This window comes from Bicyclus anynana, chromosome 2, assembly GCF_947172395.1.
Source record: "Bicyclus anynana chromosome 2, ilBicAnyn1.1, whole genome shotgun sequence".
NCBI lineage: Eukaryota > Metazoa > Arthropoda > Insecta > Lepidoptera > Nymphalidae > Bicyclus > Bicyclus anynana.
The window spans coordinates 15,803,994-15,831,192 of record NC_069084.1 but is presented as its reverse complement, the minus strand read 5'-3'; the positions used below and the strand labels follow the sequence as shown (position 1 = coordinate 15,831,192).

General features: G+C 37.7%; 1 protein-coding gene across 2 annotated transcripts in view; it reads right to left on the bottom strand.

Annotated features, from left to right (window-relative positions):
• Nucleotides 1–27,199, bottom strand: part of LOC112056452 (RNA-binding protein fusilli) — a 126,638-nt gene that overhangs the window by 61,104 nt on the left and 38,335 nt on the right. For both annotated transcript variants that reach the window (XM_052885185.1, XM_052885188.1), the window contains exons 2-3: nt 16,719–16,811; nt 813–895 (exon numbers count right to left, since the gene is read on the bottom strand). In XM_052885185.1, coding sequence (XP_052741145.1) covers nt 813–895; nt 16,719–16,811 — 176 coding nt within the window. The remainder of the gene's footprint in view (nt 1–812; nt 896–16,718; nt 16,812–27,199) is intronic.

The following is a 27,199-nucleotide window of genomic DNA, read 5'->3' as shown; positions in this document are numbered from 1 at the left end:
AATATACCCGCATAAAAAGTGTCGTCGTCGTTATCAACCCATATACGGCTCACTGCTGAGCTCGAGTCTCCACTCAGAATGAGAGGGGTTAGGCCAATAGTCCACCACGCTGGCCCAATGCGGATTGGTAGACTTCACACACGCAGAGAATTAAGAAATTCTCTGGTATGCAGATTTCCTCACGATGTTTTCCTTCACCGATGAGACACGTGATATTTAATTTCTTAAAATGCACACAACTGAAAAGTTGGAGGTGCATGCCCCGAACCGGATTCGAACCCAAACCCTCCGGAATCGGAGGCAGAGGTCATATCCACTGGGCTATCACGGCTCAAAAAGTGTGCACTGGTTTAAAGACAGCCTTGTACCCTTCTCTTGCAATTTTCCGAAAACGCCTTATCTTACAAGCATATTTTTTTTGACGATCAAGTAATCTCACATGCCTGCAGCGCTAACAGCTTGAGAGCCGATAAAACTGCTTGTGTGTTGGTGCGATCGGCATGATGTTTTGCACATCGCGATCAGTTTTATCGGAAAGACTTGATCGTCAGTGGCTCACATTATATAAAATATTTTTTTTTTCAAATTCATATTGGTCGCAGATGCGATGAATGATGAATGTGATGTGCCCAGGGACTATAACAAGTTAAAAACGGCATTACAAGGACAAACGTTTCAAAAAACGGTTTTAACCATAGAATTATAATGTACATTTGTACCGAATCGTAAATCTAACTTACAGAATGCAGTCAGTACAACTGGGGCCTTAATAGGTAGATGTTAATTAGAAGGCAGAAGATATAAATAGTTACCTGAGCGGTGGCTGTCCGTCCGTGACGAGCCTGAAGAGGGGGGAGTGGGGGTCCACCTGTAGAGACCGCACGAACTCGTCGAACTGAAACGAACGGACACACGTTTTATATTATAGTCATGTTTACTTACAGTATAGCACGGTTTGATTAAGTTGGAATAAACTTTAGACAACTGGGATGATGACTAGATTTGAATATATTGATTATTGTGAGACATTCGGCTAAATAAGGCAGTTTCGTAGCGTGCCTTGGAGGGGCACTGTATCAAAATTAGTCGGGAGGCCCAGGATAAAGATTTTTCACAAGAGAAATAAAAATTCTTGCTTAATATAAATGACAGTGACTTAACCTATGCAGGATGTTTAGATTTTTTGGGTGCTCGCTTAACCCGGGAAAAATATTGCTTTACAATATTGCTTTTTTGATTTTTATCATTTCTAAAGTGATACACTTTAGACAGTTTTTTTCCATGATTTTTTTTTCCGGGAAGCATCAGATTAAGTGACATTATCGATTACATTTTACCAATTTTTGCTATAGCACGTAAGGGGCCCCTATAGTTCGGAGGCCCCGTATCATTGATACGGCTAATACGGCGGTAGGGTACGCCCCTGTAATAAGGTCAATGTTGTAAAATGCAAATATTGTTTGGATGTTTACAATATAAATAAAATAATAAAATTTCAAAATCTATTTTCATCTTTTAACTTAAAAAGATGGAAATTTATACAGTTTTAGCTTCCTTGTGCCATTTTTCAATATTTGAAATATAAACAAATACAACACAACAAAGATATTTGTAATTTTGTTTGAACACCCATAAAAATTTAACGATCATTATAATCAACGACGTCATTAATTCGTGCCATTTGTCTATGGGGCGTTTTTAAGGAATCCGTGGCAGTGACTTTAAATCCCTGTAGCTCCGAAAGTAATGATCGCAGATATCCTGTTACTTTAACAAAATTGCTTTACTATTAGCATACTATTAATATACAATTTAAAAAACTGTCATCATCCCTAAAACCTGCTACCTCTCAAACATACTTAGCTAAGGCAAGAGCGTGGGCTAATAATTTTTTTAACAATATATATTTTTTATAGTAGCAATTTATAGTAGCACACGCCCGCGATTTTAATCTGCGTGGTTCCCGTTCCCGTAAGAATGCGGGGATAAAATATAGCCTACAGCACTCGGTGATAGTGTAGCTTTCCAAAAGTGAAAGAATTTTTCAAATCGGTTGAGTAGTTTCAGAGCCTTCAATGCAAACAAACAAACCTTTTCTCTTTATAATATTAGTGTAGATAAAAATTAAAAAAATATATTACCAATTACGTAAAGTAAGTTTGTGATTAACTAAATTTTGAATTACCTAATAATACATATCGAAAGAAATTACTAACTTTCGAATGCGGTTTTAGATTATAAATCACTAGCGGACGCCCGCGACTTCGTCCGCGTAAATTTCGATGTCAACTTTACTACTACCCCTACCCTACCCTACCCCTACCCTACCACTACCCCAAACCTACCCTACCCAACCCCTACATCTAGCCTACCCCTACCCCTACCCTACCCCTACCCCCATCCTACCCTACCCTACCCCTACCTTACCTACACCCTACCCCCATCCTACCCCTACCCTCCCCGTACCCTATCCCTTTCCTACCCCTATCCCACCCGTACCCCTATCTCACGCCTATCCTACCCCTACCCTACCACTTCCCTATCCTACCCGTACCTCTACCCTACCCCTACACTACTCCTACGCTTCCCTACCCGTACCCTACCCTACTCTATAAATTCTCTATCTTACTCCTACCCTTAGCAAAATCGGTCCAGTCCTTCGAGAGTGGTGGTATGACCAAGAGAAATAGAGACTTCTATGCTAATAATATAAAGAGGTAAAGTTCGTGTGGTTGTAGGAGGTAATCTCTGGATCTACTGGACCGATTTGGAAAATTGTTTTACCAATAGAAAGCTACGTTATTTGCGAGTGTCATAGGCTATGTTTGATCCCCATATTCACACCGGAACGGGAACTACGTAAATGAAAGCGCCGGGCGTCATATAGCGGAATTTCTGCGTCTTTTAGAAATTTTGTACTATCTCCGAAACTATTTAAGTAATTAACATACTGTAAAGGGCAAATCTTATCTCCATAATATCCTTGTGATTATTAAATAATTTATTTTAATAAGGATTAAAGTTTAGTTGTATAAATAATGACGTAAACCTATGTATATAAAATTAATAATTTTTAAAACACAAAAGGTACTATATCTGCTAATATATAGAAGATAGATATATGGCGTCGCGGACTTTTTTGTAGAACTTTTAAAGATACATAAAGTCTCTATACATTAATTTCAATTTTACACAATGGTTAAGGCAGCGCATGCGAATAAGTCTGTTTAAAAGGTTTTTAGTCCGACCTGTATGACAAAAATTGTGATAACTCGGCTAATATATATGATACCAATATAAAATATAGCCTATAGCACTCCCCGATAATGTAGCATTCTACTGGTGAAAGAATTTTTAAAATCGGACCAGTAGTTCCGAAGATTACCCCATTTAAAAAATGTGACAAACTTACAAACTTACAAACTTTACCTCTTTATCTATACTAATATTATAAAGAGGTAAAGTTTGTAAGTTTGTAAGTTTGTAACAATTTTTTGAAATGGGGTAATCTTCGGAACTACTGGACCGATTTTAAAAATTCTTTCACCAATAGAATGCTACGTTATCGGGGAGTGCTATAGGCTATATTTTATATTTATATCATATATAACTACTGAGATATCGCGGGTTTTCTCTTACAGGTCAGACCGAAAAACTTACTTATTCGCATGCGCTGCCTCAACCATTGCGTATAACTGAAATAAATGTATGGAGGCTTTTTGAACCTTTAAAAGTTCTACAAAAAAGTCCGCGACACCATATATCTATCTTTTATATTTTAGCAGATATAGTACCTTTAGTACTTTAATAAATTATTTAAATTTTAAACTAAGGTTTACGTCATTATTTACACAACTAAACTTAATTCCTTATCAAAATAAATTATTTAATAATCACAAGGATATTATAGAGATAAGATTTGCCCTTTACAGTATGTTAATTAGTTATATAGTTTCGGAGATAATACAAAATTTCTGAAAGTCGCAGAAATGCCGCTATTTGACGCCCCGCGGTTTCAATTACGTGGTTCCCGTTCCCGTATGAATATGAGGACCAAACATAGCCTATGACACTCGCAAATAATGTAGCTTTCTATTGGTAAAAGAATTTTCCAAATCGGTCCAGTAGATCCAGAGATTACCCCCGACAACCACACAAACTTTACCTCTTTATAGTATTAGCATAGAAGTCGCTTGGGAAATTATAGTATTTTTGTCATTGCACCACGCACAAAAGGCTGGACCAATTTTGCTGAGGGTAGGGATAGGATAGAGGTAGGGAAGGGGTAGGATAGAGGTAGGGTAGGGGTAATTTAGGGAAAGTGTAGGGTAGGGTAGGGTACGGATAAGGTAGGGGTAGTGTAGGGTAGGGGAAAGGTAGAGGTAGGGGAAGGATATGGAACGTATAGGGTAGGGGAGGAGTAGGATAGGGGTAGGGTAGGGGTAGGGGTAGGGTACGGGTAGGGTAGGGTTAGGGTAGGGATAAGGTAGGGGTAGGGAAGGGTTAGGGTTAGCGGTAGGATAGGAATAAGGTAGGGGTAGGGTAGGGGTAGATTAGGGGTAGGGTAGGATAGGGTATGGATAGGTTACGGGTAGGGTTAGGGTAGGGTAAGGTGGGAGGAAGGAAGGGTTAGCGTTAGCGGTAGGGTAGGAGTAAGGTAGGGGTAGGGTAGGGTAGGGTTGGGTAGGTTTACGAGCAGGATAACGTAGAGGTAGATAAGTTTACATCAATTTTTACGCGGACGAAGTCGCGGGCGTCCGCTAGTAATATTAGTATAGAAGTATAGAAGTATAGATTATCAATGACATTTTGTAATTTGTATTAGATATCTATAAAAATTGGTTTTTATTTATGAGACCTTATGAAATTCCACCATTTAATAAATCATAAAAGTAGGTTCCTATAAATATTTTTTGCAACATTTTTATAAATTACTTCAATTTCATGCCGTCATACACAGGTGTTTAAATATAATATAATAGAGATGGGCCGAATACTCGGTTGATACTCGGTACTCGGCGTACTCGGCGGATTTTTTGATACTCGTACTCGGCCGAATAACTCGGTCGGTGAATGCCGAGTATACCTTGTTTAAGAAAAGCATTATTTAGGTAGATATAATTAAAACAACAGTGTTAATCAAAAAGTATTTATCAGTAATTTAGGAAATCTTTGAAAATCTCAAATAAATTAAAATGAAAGATTTAAAAGAGCAACTGTTGAATTTCCCATCGCTCTTCTCAACAGAGACTGCGCCTTCAGAGTCACTACAAATAGCCAAACTTGACGTTTCAAAAGTGCTTGTAAACTAAGCCTACTTGAAAAAAATAATTTTGAATTGAATTAATACTTGTTTACGCGCGCGAAATAAGAATAAGAATAAGAAGAATAAGAATTGTTTTATTTGAATAAACTCAGTACATAAATAGCAATGACGTCCTGGCCCTTAAACTAGGTAAGCCCGTGTCTTAAGGGCCAGTGACTTCCCTGGGTACATATGCTACATACAATATCCATACAATATCCAAAATAATTTTTACAAAGATCTTAAAAATACATTACTAAAAAAAAAAGTTTATAATTTTTAATGTTGTGTGCATGTGTTAGTGCGTGTGTGTATGTGTGTGTGTGTAAATACATGCATGCGTGTAAGTGCGGGTATGTCTGGGTGTGTGCGTGTGTGTGTCTGTATGCGGCTGTGTGTCGTGCGTATGAGTGTGAGTTATAACTAGACTTCTTTAGTATTAATATTATATTTACCTTTACTATTAATATTTAACTACTAGATTAGGTACTAGTTTCAAAATACAATCTTAATTTTATTTTATTTGTGGACTAAATATGGATCCATTATGTTTTCCGTATTATCATAATTAACTGTAGATAATGTGGGTTTTAACCACTTTTTTTCATCAATTGGGATTTCAATCAAATGGGAATTTGATTGAACCGAGTTACTCGGCCGAGTACTCGGTTGAAAAAAAATTTAACCGAGTAAAACTCGGTACTCGTTACTCGGCAAAAGTGTTACTCGGCGCATCTCTATAATATAATAAACATGTAAAACACAAAAAAAACATTTCTGTTTGTTTCACAGACTTTGAAACTATTCAAACATTCAAACTGAAAGAATGCAAACGATGGTTTAAACACGGTAGGCACATAGTTGCGATCATCATTATCATCATCATCATCATCATCATCATCATCATCATCATCATCATCATCATATCAGCCGACGTCCACTGCAGGACATAGGCCTTTTGTAGGGACTTCTAAACATCACGATACTGAGCCGCCTGCATCCAGCGAATCCCTGCGACTCGCTTGATATCGTCAATTCACCTGGGGGGGTCGACCAACACTGCGCTTGCAAGTGCGGCGTCGCCATTCCAGCAGTTTGGGTCCCCAACGTTCATCGGCTCTTCGAACTATGTGCCCCGCCCATTGCCACTTCAGCTTCGCAACTCGTTGAGTTATGTAGTTGTGATAGTACATTTGGTATAACTAATAATAATAATCAGTTGAATTCCCAACATGTATTTTAACTTATACCTAATCTCGGTTGTATTTTTTTGCACCTATGTATAACTTCGTATGTAAAGACTGTAGAGACTTGTAAAACCACCGTATTAAGTTTTTTCTTCAATCCTAAATAGCAAGATTTGCGTCTTAAACGGCCTTCAAACGAGTCTATTATCAATACCTATGTAATTTGGCGCTTTGAAATTACTACGCCTAAGATAATCGCATATTACCACAAGAGCCGCAAGGCTGCATTTTCTGTATTCGATGCAAACGATTCATCAGTCATTCACTAAGGGTTCGTTAATGTTTGCCTGCGTGCTATTTATTTCTACGGTGTTTAATACAGTAAGTTACCTAAGAGATTTTTTAGACAAAATATCTATTCCATAGATTCACCGTGCGGGTGCCGGGTCCTTCGTGTGGTAGAGAAAAACTCCGAGCAGATCCTCGGTCTTATGACTGGTTGAATCCGCATACTGTTGTAGGGTTAATGACGTCATTGACAGTTACCTCCATTCTCCGCTCGTGTTGTTCTCCCTGCCTAGCCAAATTTGGTAAAATCTAAAGCTTTAGATACACATGAAAAATTTGGTTCAAGGTATAAGTATTTAAGTTTGCTCTCAATCATAATCAAATTAGTAAATTCAAACTTAGCTTACTTTACTTATTTGAAAGTTATTTACTTGTACAATATTCTTGTACCTATTGTATTGATACAAATTAAATAGAAAACTTGAATTAAACCCTGAATTAATTTGCTCTGAGCGCACCCTTTCCTAACATTCGAAAATAAATTTGCGCGTTTTTGCGGTAATGTGCTGTCAACGTCTAGAACAACTTCGGATAATCACAGCTACTTAGAGCTATAATTTTTTGTGATCATACGCAATATTATGGTTTTCAATAGCAAAAAAATCGTAGATAATATTGTTATGGTAGCGCTAAGTTGCCAAAAATGATGGCCAAGGAAAGTCACGGAAGCCATCGTTTTGTTGGTACTGTGGATGGATCTTTAAATGGGATATCCCAGGTTTGACTCCTACGACAAACAAATCAATATCATCTGAATTAGAAGTCTAATTCAGATAATATTGATTACCCTGACTCAGAGCGCACGTTCAACCGTATCGGTCATTTATATTAACATCTAATATTGTCGTTTTATAGTCAAATATTATAACCCTATAAGAGCCGTGATAGCCCAGTGGATATGACCTCTGCCTCCGATTCCGGCGGGTGTGGGTACGAATACGGTCCGGGGTTTGCAACACCAACTATTCAGTTGTGTGCATTTTAAGAAATTAATATCATGTCTCAAACGGTGAAGGAAAAACAACGTGAGGAAACCTGCATACCAGTGAATTTTCTTAATTCTCAGCGTGTTAAGTCTCCTAATCCGCATTGGGCCAGTGCGGTGGACTATTGGCCTAACTCCTCTCATTCTCAGAGGAGACTCGAGCTCATGCATCATCATCAGTATCAACCGAATATGGGGTTGATACTTAACAATGATGATTATAACCCTATGCCCGCTAACCTGCATTAAGCAATGGTGGGTCCAACGACATTTTACCCTATGAGTGTCATATGTAGTTACTTTTCGGATGCAATAATGGAGTTAGAATGTAAAGCATAGTTTAACTGTCAGTGACGTGTCTTGGTAAAGTTTAGTTCAAGCCTAGGCTAAAATTAGCAACATCCGCTATATACGGCTTCGGAAAATGTTAATACTGTTAAGTGGTTAGGGTTGACGTCCACCTTGTGATATGCTATGTTTAATAATAATGTATTGGCGGTTAATATCAAAATTCGTTTATGTCAAGTATGCTTCGTTTTGAAACGTAAATTGTGGCTATTTTTAGATACTACCATTTCGAAAAGCAGGTTCTGGTGAGAAGAGCCGGCAATAAACTCATCAGCTTCTGTAGCCAAGTGGCACGACGATTCTCTTTCTACGATCGCAAACGCTTCGAAAACTAGAAAAATGTATGGGAATGACAGATCTTGATCACGTCATCTGTCGATAGCAAATGGCATTCCTAGTTAGTAGCCTATGTGTTAATCCAGAGTAAAATCTATTTCCATTCCGAATTTTAACCAAATCGATTCAATAGTTGCAGCGTTAAAGGGTAACACATATCCATACAAACTTTCACGTTTATAATATATGTAGGATATTCCCATTCCCCTCCAACTAGTCGGGTAATACTGTATTAGGAGTGGGTACGTCTATAGACCAACAGGTCAAGGATCGAACCACCACCCCTCGGTGATGAGTCCGACCGCTCTTACCGTTGAGCTATTGAGGCTCTGAGGTATGGTGTTAACCCGTAGATATATGCCATTTTGACGGCCTCCGCGGCGCAGTGGTATGCGCAGTGGACTTACAAGACGGATGGGTTCGATCCACAGCTGGACCGATTAAGGTTTTCTTAATTGGTCCAGATCTGGCTGGTGGGAGGCTTTGGCCGTGGCTAGTTACCACCGCCAAGCGATTTAGCTTTCCGGTACGACGTCGTGTAGTAACCGAAAGGAGTGTGGGTTTCATCCTCCTAACAAGTTAGCCCGATTCTTCTTAGACTGCATCATCACTTACCATCAGGTGAGATTGTAGACAAGGGCTAACTTGTAAAGAATAAAAAAAAATGCCAAGTCATAAGCATTAATTTAGGTGCCAGTTAAGCAAGGTTACTGTTTGTACTATGCATGTTTATTATATAGGTATTGATTGCGCATCTAAATTGAACAATACAACTAATCTTTACAAATAACTCGCTGAGGTTACAAAATAAAAGCGAAATGACGCGCCGTATAAAAAATAAAGCATAATGATGATAAATTATACGTAATTTACTCCATTCAATGTGTATTCATAGTTTGGGGAAATATTTTAACATTTTGATCTTTTGATAACCATCTGAATTGCATTATTTTGATTGTGTTTTTTTAACCTGAAGCAATTATTTGATGTTTTTCTGTAGTATGTTGGAATTATTCAAAGTTTCTTGCATTAGTAACCACTGTGTTTACATTTCGTTGCATTGTTGCAACATGGAATTTAATTATAATATAATTTATGTACTTAATTACAATTGTTGTTCCATGAAGTTGCAGATGCAGTTAATGCCTGTCCAAACTTAAATAAAAGAGTTTTTTATAAGATTAATAAATACATCAATATTTATGTATCCGTATAAGTTTTAAGAAATTTAATATCACGTGTATAATGGAAAAACATCGTGAGGAAACCTGCATACTTACCTGAGAATTTTTTAAATTTATTACGTGTGTGAAGACTTTTTATTAGAGAATAAGTCTATAGATTTTTTTATTTTTTCAATTAGTCTTCAAAATAGATACAGACCAATAAATAGACAGTCATACAGCAGTAGCGATTACAGGGTCTAAATACTCGTAATACCTATAATAAAATCTATACTTCTTATTATAAAGAGGTAAAGTTTGTTTCTGTAGTGGGTAATCTGTGGATCTATTCAATCGATTTTGAAAATTATTTAATCATTACATAGCCATGTTATTTCTGAGTGTCATCACACCATTAATATAATAAAGGCGAAAGTTCGTGTTGAAGTGTGTATTTGTTCCTCCTTTGCTCTGCGGCTACTGAAGCAATTTGGCTGAAATTTGAAATGCAGATAGATTTTACTCTGAATTAACACATAGATTACTTTTCATCCCGAAAAACTCCATGATTCCGGGATTTGTGAAAAACGGAATTCCACGCGGACGAAGTTGCGGGCGTTCGCTAGTAGGCTATATTTTATCCCTGTATTCTCACGGGAAAGGGATCAAAACGGGTGTATATGATACCATAGGTCTAGAGCCGCTATGTATAGCTTGCGCTGGATCGAAGCATACAATTCCACGAAGAGTGGCACAGGTGCAAGTTGTCAGTCAGTATTCGCATCCCGGGGAACCAGTTATGCCCGGACGCTTGCGTAACCATCGCGAGTTCGATGCCCGTTAGAGACGCTCGCACCGATATTACGAGACATACAGTGGCGTGCCTTATAGATGCAAAAAAGCACTGTCTACCCTAAGGACTCAATACATACCTATGTTGGACCACAGATTACATATAAAGAATTTTCCAATTTTTACTTATAGTGCATACTCTAGTTAAAAACCTTATGCACACCACTAGAGACATGTAGTTAACAAAATCCACATACAATATATCTAACTCCTATTGCTGCAACGTTTAGCTTCTTCGACAACGAAATTTGCATGCACCTGCACTGCACCACTGGATATGAGCCGTGATAGTTCAGTGGATATGACATCTGCCTCCGACTCCGGAGGGCGTAGGTTCGAATTCGGTCCGCGATCACCTCCAACTTTTCAGTTATGTGCATTTTAAGACATTAAATATCACGTGTCTCAAACGATGAAAGAAAAACATCGTGAGGGAACCTGCATACCCGAGAAATTTCTAAATTCTCTGCGTGTGTGAAGTCTACAAATCCGCATTGGGCCAGCGTGGAAGACCTAACCCCTCTCATTTTAAAAGGAGACTCGTGCTCAACAGTGAGCCAAATATGGGTTGGTAATGATGATGACAAAAGATATTTAACTCCTGTTGGTGAGATGTTCAGCTTGTTCGACTACGAAACTTAAGGTTTAGAGTGCGTTAGTTTTTTGTTGAAAGTGCACCCACCGTTTGGTCGGGATAAACTCATAAACGTATAAAAATTATAAAACTCCCCATCTAATATCAAAAATGTATGTCCTTGCAACAGTCTACCAGCTAAACAAACATTGGTTTATTAACTCAAGAAACAGCTTCTTCGCTATTATCTGTAATATTTAATTTACATTAATATTAATATATAATATACATATACAAGTAAAAACTGTTAATCACACATCGTATCATTCCACCTTGGATTATTGTAATTAGCTTCCACAATTATTTTAATTTATAATATGCTGTAATTAAACAATGTATAGTTAGAGACCAGGCACCGGAAGATTTACCTGCCTTGGTTGGTTGAAAAAATTTCAATATATTATGTACATAGTTTGAAAACATGTTAAAGCGAGATCCTGCGAGATCGTGAGAGATAAAAGACGACAGTTTTCTTTATAGACTACAAGCCCTTGAACAAAAATTACCTGTGAAAAGACCCAACGTGAATAACGCTTAGAAGGCTGTTACTATATCAGAAAATAACTCTGAACACTATGCCGTCATTTCTGAGCGGTGCAGTACTAATTACGACTAATTATAATTGTACGGCTTTGTTACAGTGTCAAAGATGATTAAAAATGAACGTTGAAAATCCTAGTGCCGTACTAAAATGGTGGTGCCGGAAGTTAGAACAAACTTTTAATTGTCGACAATTGCAGAAGCAAAATAGGTCATTTATTACAGATACGTTACCCGAAAACGCCGTACATTTTTCCAGCGCAGGAGTCGAAATATAAGGGTCGCAAACCTTACTTTTCACTCGCATACTCACCTGTACTGTTCAAGGGCTTGTAGTCTATTATTAATGACTAGCGGACGCTCGCGACTTCGTCCGCGTGTAACTCGATGTAAACTTTCAACTACCCCTACCCTACCGGAACCGGAAAAGACATACTTTTCCCATAGAGCTAATATGCTATTTTATGCGCGCTTTGGTACGCCACGAGACAGCGGCGTGCATAAGGTTTTTACCCAGGGTATGCAATATAAGTAGATATAAGAAAATTCCTTGTCCAAATAGGTATTCTGTGTTCCAACATAAGTTTGTATTGAGTCTTTAGGGTAGGCAGGGCTTTTTTGCATTTATGAAGTACACGCCACTGGCCACGACACAAGTTTTACAAAAAGTGGAAAAGTTTTATCTCTTTTAACAAGTATGTAATGTGCAAAGTAATTTCGGTTCACAATGTAAGTATGGAGAGCAAGTTCGCTGGAACCTTTCCCGTGCCCGCCGTAATTAGTGCTTGTTTAAAAAATATCAGAGCTTTTGCGGACAACGGTCTCGAACAGGCTGGGGGCACAATGAGTATTTTTTTTTATTATTTATAAGTTAGCTCTTGACTACAATCTCACCTGATGGCAAGTGGATGCAATCTAAGATATTATGAGAAGGAAATAAGGTCGCTACGTAGGTCATACATAAAGCCTGATGGTGATGGTAAGGCGGCATGTGATGCCTAGCCACCGCGCCTACGTTACCACTGATATCTAAAATCTTGTATTGCACAGTTAAACGCATTATGTTCAGAAAAGTCATAAACATTGCATATAATTAATTGATTGATTCTTTGTGTGATCGAATCAAAAATGAGGAACAACCAGAAGAACTAGAATCACTGACAGCGAGTCTTGAAGTCGAAGTGGCAATGGACAATTAGGCTGGGCACATAGTTCAAAGAGCCGGTTTTTAAGGTGTTGGAATGGCGACCCCGCACCGAAAAGCGCAATGTGTCGACCCCTAATGGACCGAGGAATTTAAAGAATTTAATAAATATTTCTACGGAACCAAATAGCAAATAAAACGTTTATATTACAGTCGCCTGCAACATGGAGCATTGACAACAGTCGGTACCGTAACTTTAACCAATAATAGTTATAATAATAATAGCTGTCGTGCTTATAAAGTCGTAAACGTCGTTACGCCTTTAGCCTTATGATTTGAACGTCATGGAAGACTTTCTCAAATACCGTAAGAAGTTTTAGCTCTTCAGATATCGTTAATATCGATACTGTATACATCAGGACTGCTGGCCTATTCACTATTGGTCTTTATTATCAACCTGTTAAAATAAACATCAAATCAATTGAGAACTGTCATCCACCTACTGTGTGACATCCACCAGTAGGCACCGAATAACATTTGTTACATAGAATCTTTCAATCAATTTCTTCAATTTTGTATAAATCAAATAGCATACTAAACGTTGGAAAAGTTAAATCTTTTCCACTTTACAATAATTTCTATGGCGTTTTAACTAAATAAAACATTTTATGGTTGCGTCATTGGTCACCATAAGGTAACCAAATCTCCGAGTTGCGATAGCAGTGAAATTAGACTTTATAATTTTATGATATGATAATGTTAACGTTCTTTGCAAAAATAATTATATATTGGAAGACGATAGATGTGAACTAGACGTCTTTTCTTTGAATATTGAGAGGATCCACGCTCCTAACCCCTCTACAAGAACGGAGGTCGAAGAGGCCTGACTCTGTTAAAATAAGCTGATATTAATGATAATAATGTATGTAAGGTAACGCATTTTCCCCGGTGTGTCAAAACCTTAATGTTTTCGCAAACAAGTGCTCTACTTTTTATTTTGGCTCGCCTTCATTATATCGAAACAGGAAGATCAGGTTCCTAACTGTTTATAACCTGCTGCCTGCAAGGGGGAGAAGGCGGAAATGCGATGGACGCCATTTTGATTTCTCACGTGCAGTAAAAATATTCAGAGATTGATCGAATAAATATTATAAATGCCAAATTGAATTTGTTTGTTAGTTTTCCGTTTTATGCATAGTCACTATACTGCATAAAATTAAATATCACTTAATATCTAGTGTCTCAAACGGTGAATGACAAACATCGTGAGGAAACCTGCATATAGGCCTAACCTGCACCTGAGAATTTTCATATTTATCTTCGCATGTGAAATCTGCCAATCCGGCATTAGCCCAGCATGGTGGAATATTCGCCTAAACCCTCTAATTCAGAAAGAGTACTTGTGTTCAACAGTGAACCGAAAATGAGTTTGTTAATGGTGATGACATCTCATAGCTAGATATAATAGTAGATTGTTATACAAGGGGCTAAAAAGACCCATTATATACGAGGTATTTTTAGGGCCCGAGACGTAAGGCGAGGGCCGCCTAAATAGAAACCGAGTTTATAATGGGTTTAGCCCCACGTGTTACACTCTGCTTTTCACTACGATTGCGAGAAAATAAAATGTACAAAATCTACAATTTTGGATATTAAGGGAGATGCTTTTACCCGGTAACATAATTTCCGACTACTGTGAAGATGAATAATGAAGTATGTGAGGTAAATGTGGAAGATAATAGTTTAAAAAACTCCTTTCTTAAGTGAATCCATCCGTTGTTGTTTTCTCCACTTATTAAATTTTTCGTAGGTATTCGTAGGAATCGTAGGTAAGTATTTAAGTAAATGCGTCTCCACTTTGATGGTAACAGATTAAAAATTTCATCCATCTCCAAATTAGGATCACCATCCTTAGTAGATGAAGTGTGTATTATTCACGCCAATTGTTTTTTAAATTCTCGCAATTACTCTCAAAATTACTTTAGCCCCTATAGGCTGAAATGCTTGTTTAGCCCCGCTGTGGATTGGTAATATGACAGTGTTTTTGAGCAAGAGTAGTGAAATATGTTTTGTGCACCGAACCTAGTTAATGTAACTAATATAATTAAATAAGAACTGAGGTTCTTCAATAAATATGTAACCTTCCGTTGTCAAGGATTTCCCGTGATAGTGTTGCGCTGTAGGTATAATTACTAATTAGTATTAATTACCGGTTTAGATATTATATTTATTTTTTTACTAGACGCTTTAGCATTGTGGATGACTGATGACGGTTTTGTGACGTAAACAGGTGCTGGAATGACGCATTCGATCGAAGTTTATAAGGTACAAAGTCTAGCTAACACATTTCTAATTCAAGACTAGAAACGCCCAAAGCTTTGTTGCAACGAATTTCGTTCTTTAGATAACAAACGTGTGAATATGTTATTCCCTTCGTGATATTCATGATAGTCATATCTTCGTGATTTTACTCTACCATACACGTTGGTAAGTAGATACCTATGGTAGGCAATAGGCAAAAAATAATTATGGAGTTTGAATCGGTAAGGCTTTGGGAGGTAACATATTTGAAGGGACTCTCAACCATCCAAGTATTAATAACGGATGTTACTCCATTTCATTCCCAAGTTACACTGCTCCGTTTGTTGTTTCCGACGCGTATTTATAGCCGTCACAATGATTCTTGATCATTCTGGGAATACACGCATGTTGTTTTCTCCACGAATTTCGACAAAAAATCAATAACAAAATATTTTTATCTAAATTGTAAACAACTATATATTATGGTCGAGTGATTGTGAGCCTTATGTCTCTAATAATACGGCTCTCCGTATTTATATTTTTATTTAAAAAAAAAACATGATTTATTTCCCATTTTGCTGGCATCCGATATTGCTGAAATTCGTTGTATTACTCATACCTATAGCTCTGTTATAAATCATTTTAAGAGCTATCTGTAAGATAGCACCGAGTGACCCTTGGCACGTGTAAACGAGCTTTAATTACAGCCATAAAATGATTTTCAGTCGGGTTATGGCATGTTTACATTGTTGTTTACATTTTATGTACGCGACTTCAGTCGTCAGTTTTAATACAACTATGTCTCGCGGTTCCGCTCGTGTAAAATCTTCACATATATCCTTCAAGCCTTCCTTTTTTCCTTAATCAATAGGCTATTTAACACTGAAGTAATTTTTTAATTCGAACCAGTAGGTCCTCTACCTTAACAAAAAAACTCGACTTCAATAGGTACTTAATATTATAAAGAGGTAAAGTTTGTGGTGTTTTAGGGGGTAATCTCTGGATATACTCAACGGATTTTTAAAATTCTTTTTCTACTAGAAAGCCACGTTATTTGTGAGTGTCAAATTTTTTTATCCCCGTATTCTCACAGGATTCTACGCGGGTGAAACCGCGAGTCATCTGCTGGTTTTATAATACGAGCGAGTGTAGGTACTAGCAGAGCCTCGCATTTTCACCCGTGTAGTTTTCTTTCCCGTGGGAATACGGGGATAAAATAAAGCCTATATTACTCCCTGATAATGTAGCTTTCTATCGGTGACAGAATTTTTCAAATCGGTCAAGTAGTTTTGGAGTTAATTCGTTATTTATAAAAATCCAAATCCTCTTGATAATATTGATCACTTAAGCAACGCTGGTGCTGGAATGGCGACCCCGCACCGGAAAGCGCAGTGTTGGTCGACCCCCCTGATGGACCGAAGACATCAAGCGGGTTGCAGGGAGCCGCTGGATGCTCGCGGCTCGAGACCGTTTTGTTTGGAAGTCCATGCAAGAGATGTCCAGCAGTGGACGTCTATCGGCTGTTAATGCTAAGATGAAGCTACGCTGATAATATTGAGAAGTGCTGGAACTCACCTGTTGCACAACCACGTCCAATGGCTGGCCTGTTTGTAATTCTTCTGAGGGCCTTCTTGTTGGTCGAACTGCATATTCACGTTCGCCTATCACCTGTAACAAGGAGTTATTTTGTTATTAAATTAAATTCATGTATATCAAACTAGCGGATTAGTTTCAACGGAGTAGTTCTGGTTCCCGTGGGAATACACGCCTGTGTTACTCGCTGATAATATAGCTTTCCATTGGTGAAAGAATTTTTGAAATGGGTAAGACGTGGTTTAGCTGTGAAAATGCCTACAAAATTAACACAAAAAGTAATCCGAATTTAGCTACTCCACTGAGCACACACATGCACATATTTGTGTTTATAACTTTATACTTGCGTATATTATGTATTTTTATACATACATATAGTTTTTACAATTCTTGAACACACACGATGACATTGTACACAATATTTAGGTATTATTTGTTTAAATTAAATAACTTTCGTTATGTAGAATACAAGTACAATACGATTAAATGAAATTAAGACAATTAGCCACTTTTGTCCACCTCAGTTTCGACGCTGTAATGATATATCTAATTCTATAGTATAAAATATTTGTGTGAAAGAGTAACAAACACATTTACGCGTTTTTATATTTTATAATATAGGTAGGTATAGTAGTATAGCCTTCTAGGTATACAAACATCGGCTCAGAAGGCAGATTCTACCGAGAAGAGCCGGCAAAAAACCAAGCAATTGTTTTATTTTAATAATAAATATTAAATATTTATGATTTGCAATTTTATGCCGACCTAGCAGAATAAGATTATATTTTTATAATCCTTTTTTTTCTCTTTAATAATTAAAATATTGATGGTAATCTATGGTTGAGAGCCGTGATAGCCCAGTGGATATGACATCTACCTCCAATTCTGGAGCGTGTAGGTTCGAATCCGGTCCAGGGCACGCACCTCTCAACTTTTTAGTTATGTGCATTTTAAGAAATTAAATACCACGTGTCTCAAACGGTGAAGGAAAAACATGGAAATGAAACGTGCGTGTGTGAAGTCTGCCAATCCGCATTGGGCCAGCGTGGTGAACCATTGGCCTAACCCCTCTCATTCTGAGAGGAGACTCGAGCTCAGAAGTGAGCCGAATATGGGTTGATAATGAATCTATGGTTATAATCTTTGATTATATATACGTCTAGATACCTAGTCCGGCATCTCAATATGGCATCAAATTATTATTATTATGTTTGACTACCAAAACTTATATAAATTGACCTAAGTCTTAGTCTTAGTGGGTCTTAGTCTTAGTCTTAGTGGGGCCATTTTTATCGCGCTGGTATTATGAAGACTATCCATCTAGACGTATATATAATCAAAGGTTATAATTATGGAGCCCGCCAACCAGCATTGGAGCAGCATGGTGGGTCTAAGCTCGATATCCACACTCATTGTAAGGGAGGTCTGGGCCTGTAGCCATGTGACACGTCGATTCTCTTTCTGCAAACGCTAACGCTTCGAAAACTTACAAAATGTATTTGAATGACAGATCCGATTCCGATCGACAACTTGATCACGTCATCTCTCCATTATGAATGTCATTCCCTACATTTTTTATTTTCGTAAAAATTTTCTAAGCGTTAACGTTTGTAGAAAGAGAATGGACGTGTCACATGTCTACAGACCCTGCTCTGTTGTCGGCAGTTAATAATGATAATTATGGAAATAAAATAATTTCCTACCTAATATTGCCATTATAAAGTGTTTTTGGTGAGAAACAAACAAGCTTCAGTGTATATGTATACAAGTCTGTGTGAGTGTGTATATGCATTAGTGTGTTTCCGTATGTTTATACCTACAAACAGTCGGTTCGTCCACATGTGTCAACGCGATAGGTCGGTCAAGTGCCGCACCATCGTAAAACGGAACCCGACTCATACGTTTCCAATTTCAGCTTGGTTCAGCGAATGAGATGAACGCTACCGAACATGCCGGGGATAGCCAATCAGCGCTGGGTATATTTATAAACAATATGGCCGGTGTGGTGTATGGGCTTGACTGTTACAAAACTATAGCTAAATATAGATATGTAGATTACTAACTGTGCAATGAGATTTTGAGCTATGCTCGGCGTGTCTCTGCGTGATTGATTCTAAAATGAGGAGATCCGTTGAATCAAAGTCACCGACATAACTTAACGAGTCGCGAAGCTGAAGTGGTACTGGGCGGAGCACATAGTTCGAAGAGACATTGGAACCAATGTGCTGGAATGGCGACCCCCCACCCAGGGGCTAGACGGTGCAGTGTCTAGGGGCCCTCAAGCTCAGGGGGCCCTCGAAGCCTAAACAGAAAATCGCAATCGAACGTAACTTTCGAGAATTTCTCTCATTTTCAAAATAAATATGACAGGTTGCAACCCGACTTTAATCATGGCAACTCTGTTGAGTGAAATTCGAAAGTCATATCTTTTAATTCCTATGAAAAGTACCTACCTATTTGTAAATTTAATAGATTTACTGGATAGAACCTAATCAGTTTAAAAAGCCTAAGTACCTAGTAGAGCACTATTTTTTTGCACCAGAGCCCTTGGTTACCTAGCTACGCCACTGCCCGCACTAGAAAGTGTCAGTGTTGGTCGACTCCCCCCCAGGTGGACTGAAGACATCAAGGGAGTCGCAGGGATTCGCTAGATGCAGGCGGCTCAGGATCGTTGTTTGGAAGGCCTATGTCCTGAAGTGGACGTCCATCGGCTGCTAAGTTCGGGACGCTCGACAGAAGTAATAACTTAAACCTGCTGCCGTCTACATGAGAGAAAGGGAAGCCAGAGAGATCCCCGTAACGCGAACATCACGAAGCGGTTTACCTTCCTTCCTATATGAAGTTTTCTTCGATAATAATTTAAAAATAAAACCTATGTAATAATGTATGTAGAAAATAAAATCGGCCAATCGGAGTGCGAATTGGACTCGCGCACGAAGGGTTCCGTACATAGTAAGCATGTAATGGGCATTTATATTTATAATATTTTATACATTGTCAGAACGCCCCCGTTAATATACATTGCCTAGGCATTGTATAGAATACCTGAATTATACAAATTGTTACTAACATAAATGACTAATCTAAATATAACTGAATAACATGCAGTATATTACAGTACTTACAGCAATCCAGAACGTGATCAAGTGACAAAAAACGCGAAAATTTAACTAATTTCCTATGTGCGATGGAGTTTTTCTCCATTGTATGCAAAGCGAGGCCACGGGACGGGTCGAGCGAGCATTGCGCATGCGCGGTCAAATGTCACTCACAATGGATTGGCGGGAAAACGACCACTTTACTTATAACGAAGCCATTTTCAGTGTTCTAAGGCATCGATTCGTGGTCCGCGGACTCCTGGGGGTCCGCGGTATCATCTCTGGTATCACCGTTAATCCGTTAATCGTTAATTAACGAAGTTAACAATTTGATTAACGGATAAACTTTTAAGTTAACTTTTAAAAATGTTAACGGACACGTTAAATGGGCGTCCACTGCAGGACATAGGCCTTTTGTAGGGACTTCCAAACATCACGAGGCTGAGCCGCCTGCATGTGGGGGCTCGACCAACACAGCGCTTTGTAGTGCGGGGTCGCCATTCCAGCACCTTCGGACACCATTCCATCACCTCTTCGAACTATGTGCCTCGCCCATTTCCACTTCAGCTTCGCGATTCGCGTTTGTAATATTAGTATAGCTCTGAGATATCACGGTGACTTTGGTTTTCCTTCGGATCTCCTCATTTCTGATTCGATCGCGCAGAGTAACTAGTAAAACATGACGAAGTGGTTTTTGATGCTTCAACTACTTTAGTTTTGATTTTCAATTGATCAGGTGGTTGAAGCATTTGACACTACAAAAGTGCTTACTTAGGCATTGTGGTGTATGGCACAATTTTTTAAATAAATGTTTTTTCTTTTTGTCGTGAATAAGCTTTGTTGAAGGCGCCACTATTGGCGCGAACTTCGTGTCGTAAATAAGTCTAGTTGAGGGCGCCACTGTTGGCGCGCAGTTCGTTGAGCGCCGCGTAAAAACGTGCTGTTCTGAAGGCACGCGCGAGCGAGTGAGTCTGTTCTTGACTGAGTGTGATTCCAGTGTTTGTTTAAATTAATACAGTGTCTTGGAGAAACATTTCTTTCTTTTTTTACTCCAAGCATAGCTTATAAGAAGGCTCAAAGTCACTCTGCAGGCTATTAGTAGTGCGTGTAGGTACCTATTTTTGGATATACTATTCTGGTATAACCTTAGCTATAAACTTGAACAATATTGTATGTACTTTGTATACCTATACTCATGTATTGTGCCATATGCCAAAGTCAAATCAATGGCGAAACAAAGTGGGATGCCGAATGTAGGCAACAATAGGGATGATGACAGTTTTTTAAATTGTGTATAAATTAAGAGCATACTAATAGTAAAGCAATTTTGTAAAAGGAACAGGGTATCTGCGATCATTACTTTCGGAGCTACAGGGATTTAAAGAGTCAGATTTGCGGCGCTGACGCGGATCCCTGAAAAACGCCCCATACAAAATGGCTCGAAAAAATGACGTCATAGACAATGTAATGATCGTTAGATATTTGTTCAAACAAAATTACTAATATCTTTGTTATTTGTGCGTTTATCTTTATAGTTCATATATTAAAAAATGTCACATTTAATGTAAGGAAGCTAAAACTGTATGAATTTTCATCTAATTACGATAAAAAAAATTTTAATAGTTTTTGAAATTTTATAATCTCATTTATTTTGCAAATATCCAGACAATCTTTGCTTTTTATATATAAATTAGTTAACATTGACCCTATTTACCCGAATGTATCATAAAAATCAATATATTCAAACCTAGTCATCATCCCCATTGTCTACGAAATTATTCAAATAGAGTTCATTTGGTTAATATGCCGTACATTATCTCAATGATCTGCTGGTTTGGTTCACCTTGGGTTGTAATAGCTGCAGTTTGCCGGGGGTCACTGTCGTTCGGTTTAAATAGCTTTTGCCCAAGACCTTCCCTGGCCTTTCCATTGCAAGTAATTTGTAAGGTCTAAATCTATCTATATAGATATTTTTTTTTCTCATTTATTTCTTTCCAATTTGGTCTAGCAAGAGTAGCCTGTTCGTGAACTTGGAACGAATGTACCTACTTGCCTAAAACGCTTTGTGTGTGATAAATAAATTATTTGAGTAAATAAATAAGAGCTCGTCTTGTTCGCTTGCTCTTTAAATTTACTTAATACTTTATACCGAAATGGAGTTCAATATACTTTAAAGTTTAACATGACCGTGACCATAAATATGAAAGCGCTAGAATGTGAGACGAATTAGATAGGGACCTGACTAGCTAGACGTTACCCCTCTGTCAAAGTATAAGATCAACGATCTAAAGCGTTTATAAAAACGTTTCTGTAGAATCAATGCGTCATTGTTGTAATGGTTTTCGTCGGGTAAAGAACTAGCTCCCCAAAAATTCTGGTTTGTGTAGTTGAATGATATAAAATATGATCAACAACTTCTACTTTACTAAAAGATGAAGTTATGTTTCATTTGTAAGTCCAAATTGATTAATAATTATATCAAACTTGTAATAAAAACAATATGTTATATATTGTTCAAAAAAGTTGAATCAAAGCCGGAACAGCAATACATCATTCAAGTAATCGAATATTCTCTGTAACGAGTCTAAACGATGTGTTTTTTAATATGTAGGTACCTATTGCGATTCAAATTTAGAGTTGTTATACAAAATATTATTGATGTTAAATATTTTCGATGTGAGAGTTTACCTCGTCCCCTTCAAAACAACGACAGACAATTTTGTTAGTGAATTAGGGTGTGATTCAACTCCATAGATAGTTAATTAGTTACTCTATGGCTTGAACGATTTATTGATATCTATATTCTATATGTGAAAGACGCTTCGCTTGGGACTTCCGCTAATGTAAACGGAGCCTTATGCTGGATACACCAGTGTAAAGGGGCTGTTATAGTAGTTACAGCATGCATGTAAATATGGATCAGGTCGCGTGCAATAAACAGTCATTTCCGCTGGTACACTAGTATTAATTGCAACACGATATTTGCAATGCCTAGTAATATTTTATAGTAGGAACGATGAGTAATATATGTATTTAGTAATATAGATTTTTTATATTTACTTTATATTTATATAGATGGAGAAGTAAATATATACTTTATATTTACTTCTCCATCTATGTAGGTATACATCAATTAATATTATTTAAGCATAACACATTCATATCGCTCTTGTCTTAGATACACTAATAAAAAGTAACTGTATGAATAATGAATCTATACTTCTATACTAATATATAAAGCTGAAGAGTTCGTTTGTTTGATTGAACGCGCTAATCTCAGGAACTACTGGTCCGATTTGAAAAATTCTTTCAGTGTTAGATAGCCCATTTATCGAGGAAGGCTATAGGCTATATATTATCCCCGTTTTCCTACGGGAACGGGAACCACGCGGGTGAAACCGCGCGGCGTCAGCTAGTATGTTATTAAATGCCAAGTTGGAATAATTTAAGTACATTGTAACATCACACAGCTGAATCTACCTTTAAGTATAGTGTTGTAATATTACAAATCTAATTATAACCAGAATAGAATATACCAACGAGTTTACGATAATTGTCAATCTCGCACGCGGTTGAGCAATAAGCCTTTATTTTATAGTCCCAGAGCCAACAGGTTGGATTAGCATGCACGCAATCAAAGATAGATTCATACTAATAAATAATAAAGATAGCCTACAACGCTAGTTTTATTTTATCAATGTTCTGTGAAGTCTATATGTCACCGTTAGATTGTAAAATACATTAGTTATTATCACTCGTGATATTATAATCTACCGACATATTGTGAACTGAAAATACTGATTACAATTTAACGTGTTTGGGTATATTATAATTAATAATATATTTCTCGTCACGACGCCGCCGTAATGAGTGTATATAAATTATACTAGCGGACGCCCGCGACTTCGTCCGCGTGGAATTCAGTTTTACAAATCACGCGGGAACCATGGATTTTTCGGGGATGAAAAGTAGCCTATGTGTTAATCCAGAGTAAAATCTATTTCCATTCCAAATCTCAGCCAAATCGCTTCAGTAGTAGCGGCGTTAAAGAGTAACAAACATCCAAACAAACAATTTAAACTTTTACAATACAAACTTTCGCGTTTATAATATTAGTAGGAAAGTAGGATTAAACAACATTAACAATGCCCTGTATCATCCATACTAATAACATTAAGACAACCAATATATTAGTACCCAAGTGCATGAATGCTAAATAAATAAATAAATGTATGCGGGCCAGAACAGGAAAAGCGTTATACCTTTTCTATCCGTTTCCGCAGACTATTTGCACAGACATCTGACGTGTCAAAAGTGCTTGTAAACTGAGCCTACTTGAAATAAATGAATTTTGAATTTTGAATCTTTTGACTTTCAAGTTTAAGAATTTTACACTGTTCTAAGGTACCTATTGGATACATCGTTAACTAATAACTATTGTGATACCTCCACGCGTTTCTCAGAAAAAAAAAAAATTAAAGCTGAATGAAAAAATAATTGAAGTCTTGATAATTGTACTAGGTATAAAATACTGGATGGTCTCTACAACTTTGCACTTTTGAGATCTAGATAGTATATCTATACTAATATTATAAAGCTGAAGAGTTTGTTTGTTTGTTTGATTGAACGCGCTAATCTCAGAAACTACAGGTCCGATTTGAAAAATTCTTTCAGTGTTAGATAGCCCATTTATCGAGGAAGGCTATAGGCTATATATTATCCCCGTATTCCTACGGGAACGGGAACAACGCGGGTAAAACCGCGCGGCGTCAGCTAGTAAAAAATAATAGGTATACCTACTATCTAGATCTATCGGCGATCTCTCGCACTATATATCAGCAGTTAGGTACTAATAATAATTATATATCATTATTAATTAGGTTTTAATTAATAACATTGTAGGTAATCAACATTCCTATCATTCTATTACTTCAATCAAATACCAACACAATCACAGTCTATACTGGTTATCTATAAATCTACAGTGATAATCAAATAAACAATACCGAATGTTGATAAAGGATGTGTACAAAACAAAACTACGTTATCAGAAAGAACTCGTCTGGGAAAATGCTACCGCTGTGCCTATTTTTGCTGCAACACAGCATTGCTGTATTTAGATGTGTAATGGCTTCTTAATGGGACCTCCGAGGCGTCACCAGGGGTTTGGGTGAGCGCAGAAGCATCGCTTAATGGGGCCCGAAGGCAGAAGCAGAAGTGATGGGCGGAACGCCTCTCTAAGGTCGTCTCCTCTGAGACTCGGACTTCTTTTTAGAGGGCCGTTTTGAAAGGGTGTTTTGACCTAACTTAATGGTACTCGTATATCTCATGTTGTCATTAGGTTGTCAGGTGCGCAGGGCATGGCATTGTTTTTTTAGTTTTCCCTATGAAAAATTGATAATTAGTTTGCTGGCGACGATTTTTCACAACGTGTCTATAAATTACTCGTATATTATAAAGATACCTCTTTCATTTCATTGTTTGTTTATTTGCATTGAATAGAATCTGAAACTACAAGACCCATTTAAAAAAATCTTTCACCATTATAACCCTACATTATCCCTGATGAACATAGGCTATATCCTACATAGTACATAATATTTATTCTCGTATTCCCACAGATACGGAAACTACGCAAGTAAGACCACCGGACGTCTATATTATAAAGACGAAAGTTCATGTGTGGGTAATTACTAATTATGTGTGTGTATTTAAAACTCATACTGCATTAAAACAAGCGGCTTTTTTCTAAATATAAGTCCATGATTATTACAACAATGGTTAGGTATTAAAGGTGATTTGATGTTCCTAGGTTAAATAACTTAGACATTAATTTGTCTGAGCTTAAAATAACAATATCCTGCTCACAATGACAAACGTTTCAGAAAACGGCTTTTCTTACTAAACAACATTATTTAACGAGCTACGTGTAGGGTGTTGCTAGTGACGATTTATGCGGGACATTCCTGATTTTAAAGCTGTTTGAATTATACATTAATTTTGATATAAGAACACTTTATCAACACCAATTTTGCGATGCGGGTCCGTTATTTCTTATAGTTCTTATTTATAATGTTCATACTAATAATATTATAAATGCGAAAGCGAGTTTGTTTGTTGTGCTGTCAGGCCTAAGTCACTAAATTAAATAAGTGACATAGGCTATATTTTATCCCCGTATTCCCATGGGTACGGAAACTAGTAGAGCAAAATCGCGGAACGTTCGCTAGTTTAAACAAAAACCACCTAGGTTTTACCCGCATAGTCCCCGTTTCCGTGAGAATACGGGGATAAAATTGCTTATGATACTCACAAATAACGTGGCTTTCTAGCGGTGAAAGAATTTTCAAAATCGGTTCAGTAGATCCAGAGATTATTTACAACACCATAAGCTTTATAACACCTCTTTATAATATTAAGTATAGAAGTATAGATAGATATTAGATTGGGACCGGTACTGTTAAGATAGATGTTCATGGTGACCGTACTGGCGCCGTACAAACAAACAGGTGTCATAGTCACAGCAAATAGTCGCCAATAATGCACCGCTGCGAAACACTTCACAATAACAAAACACTTAATAGACTTTTGACGACTTACCGTTTCACTTAGAGAGGTTGCGGTCTATGACTAGTTAAAACGATCTCGATCCCTTGACTACGATCTCGCCTGTTGTTAAGTGACACTGCAGTCTAAGAAGCAATATTCGTAGCAAGTGTATGAACCTGGACGTGGGTACTCTAGCTAACCTAACCATATGAGAATGATGCGAGACGGTATGAGAGATGTATGTATACCTACTAGCATGTCATATTTCGAAAAGAAGGTAAACCGCTCAATCCAACTTGGTTGGGCAGCATTCAGGAAACTTCGCGACATGTTTTTGTCCAAAATTCCTCAGTACCTGAAGACGAAAGTCTTCGAAAAGTGCGTGTTGCCAGTGATGACCTACGGATCTGATACTTGGTCGCTAACTAAAGGCCTCATAAGAAGGGTCAGAGTCACTCAGCGGGCGATGGAGCGAGCTTTGCTTAAGTTTTTCTACGTGATACTATCAGAAATGAGGATATTCGTTGAAGAACCAAAGTCACCGACATAGCTCAACGAGTCGCGAAGTTGAAATAGCAATTATAGACAGGGCACATAGTTCAAAGAGCTAATGGACGTTGGGGTCCCAAGGTGCTGGAATGGCGACTCAGCACCGGAAAGCGCAGTGTTGGTCGACCCCCAATCAATGGACCGAGGACATCAAGCGGGTTGCAGGGAGCAGCTAGCTGCTGACGGCTCGAGACCGTGATATTTGGAAGTGTATTCAAGAGGAATATGTCCAGCAGTGGACGTCCATCGGTCGATAATGATGATGAT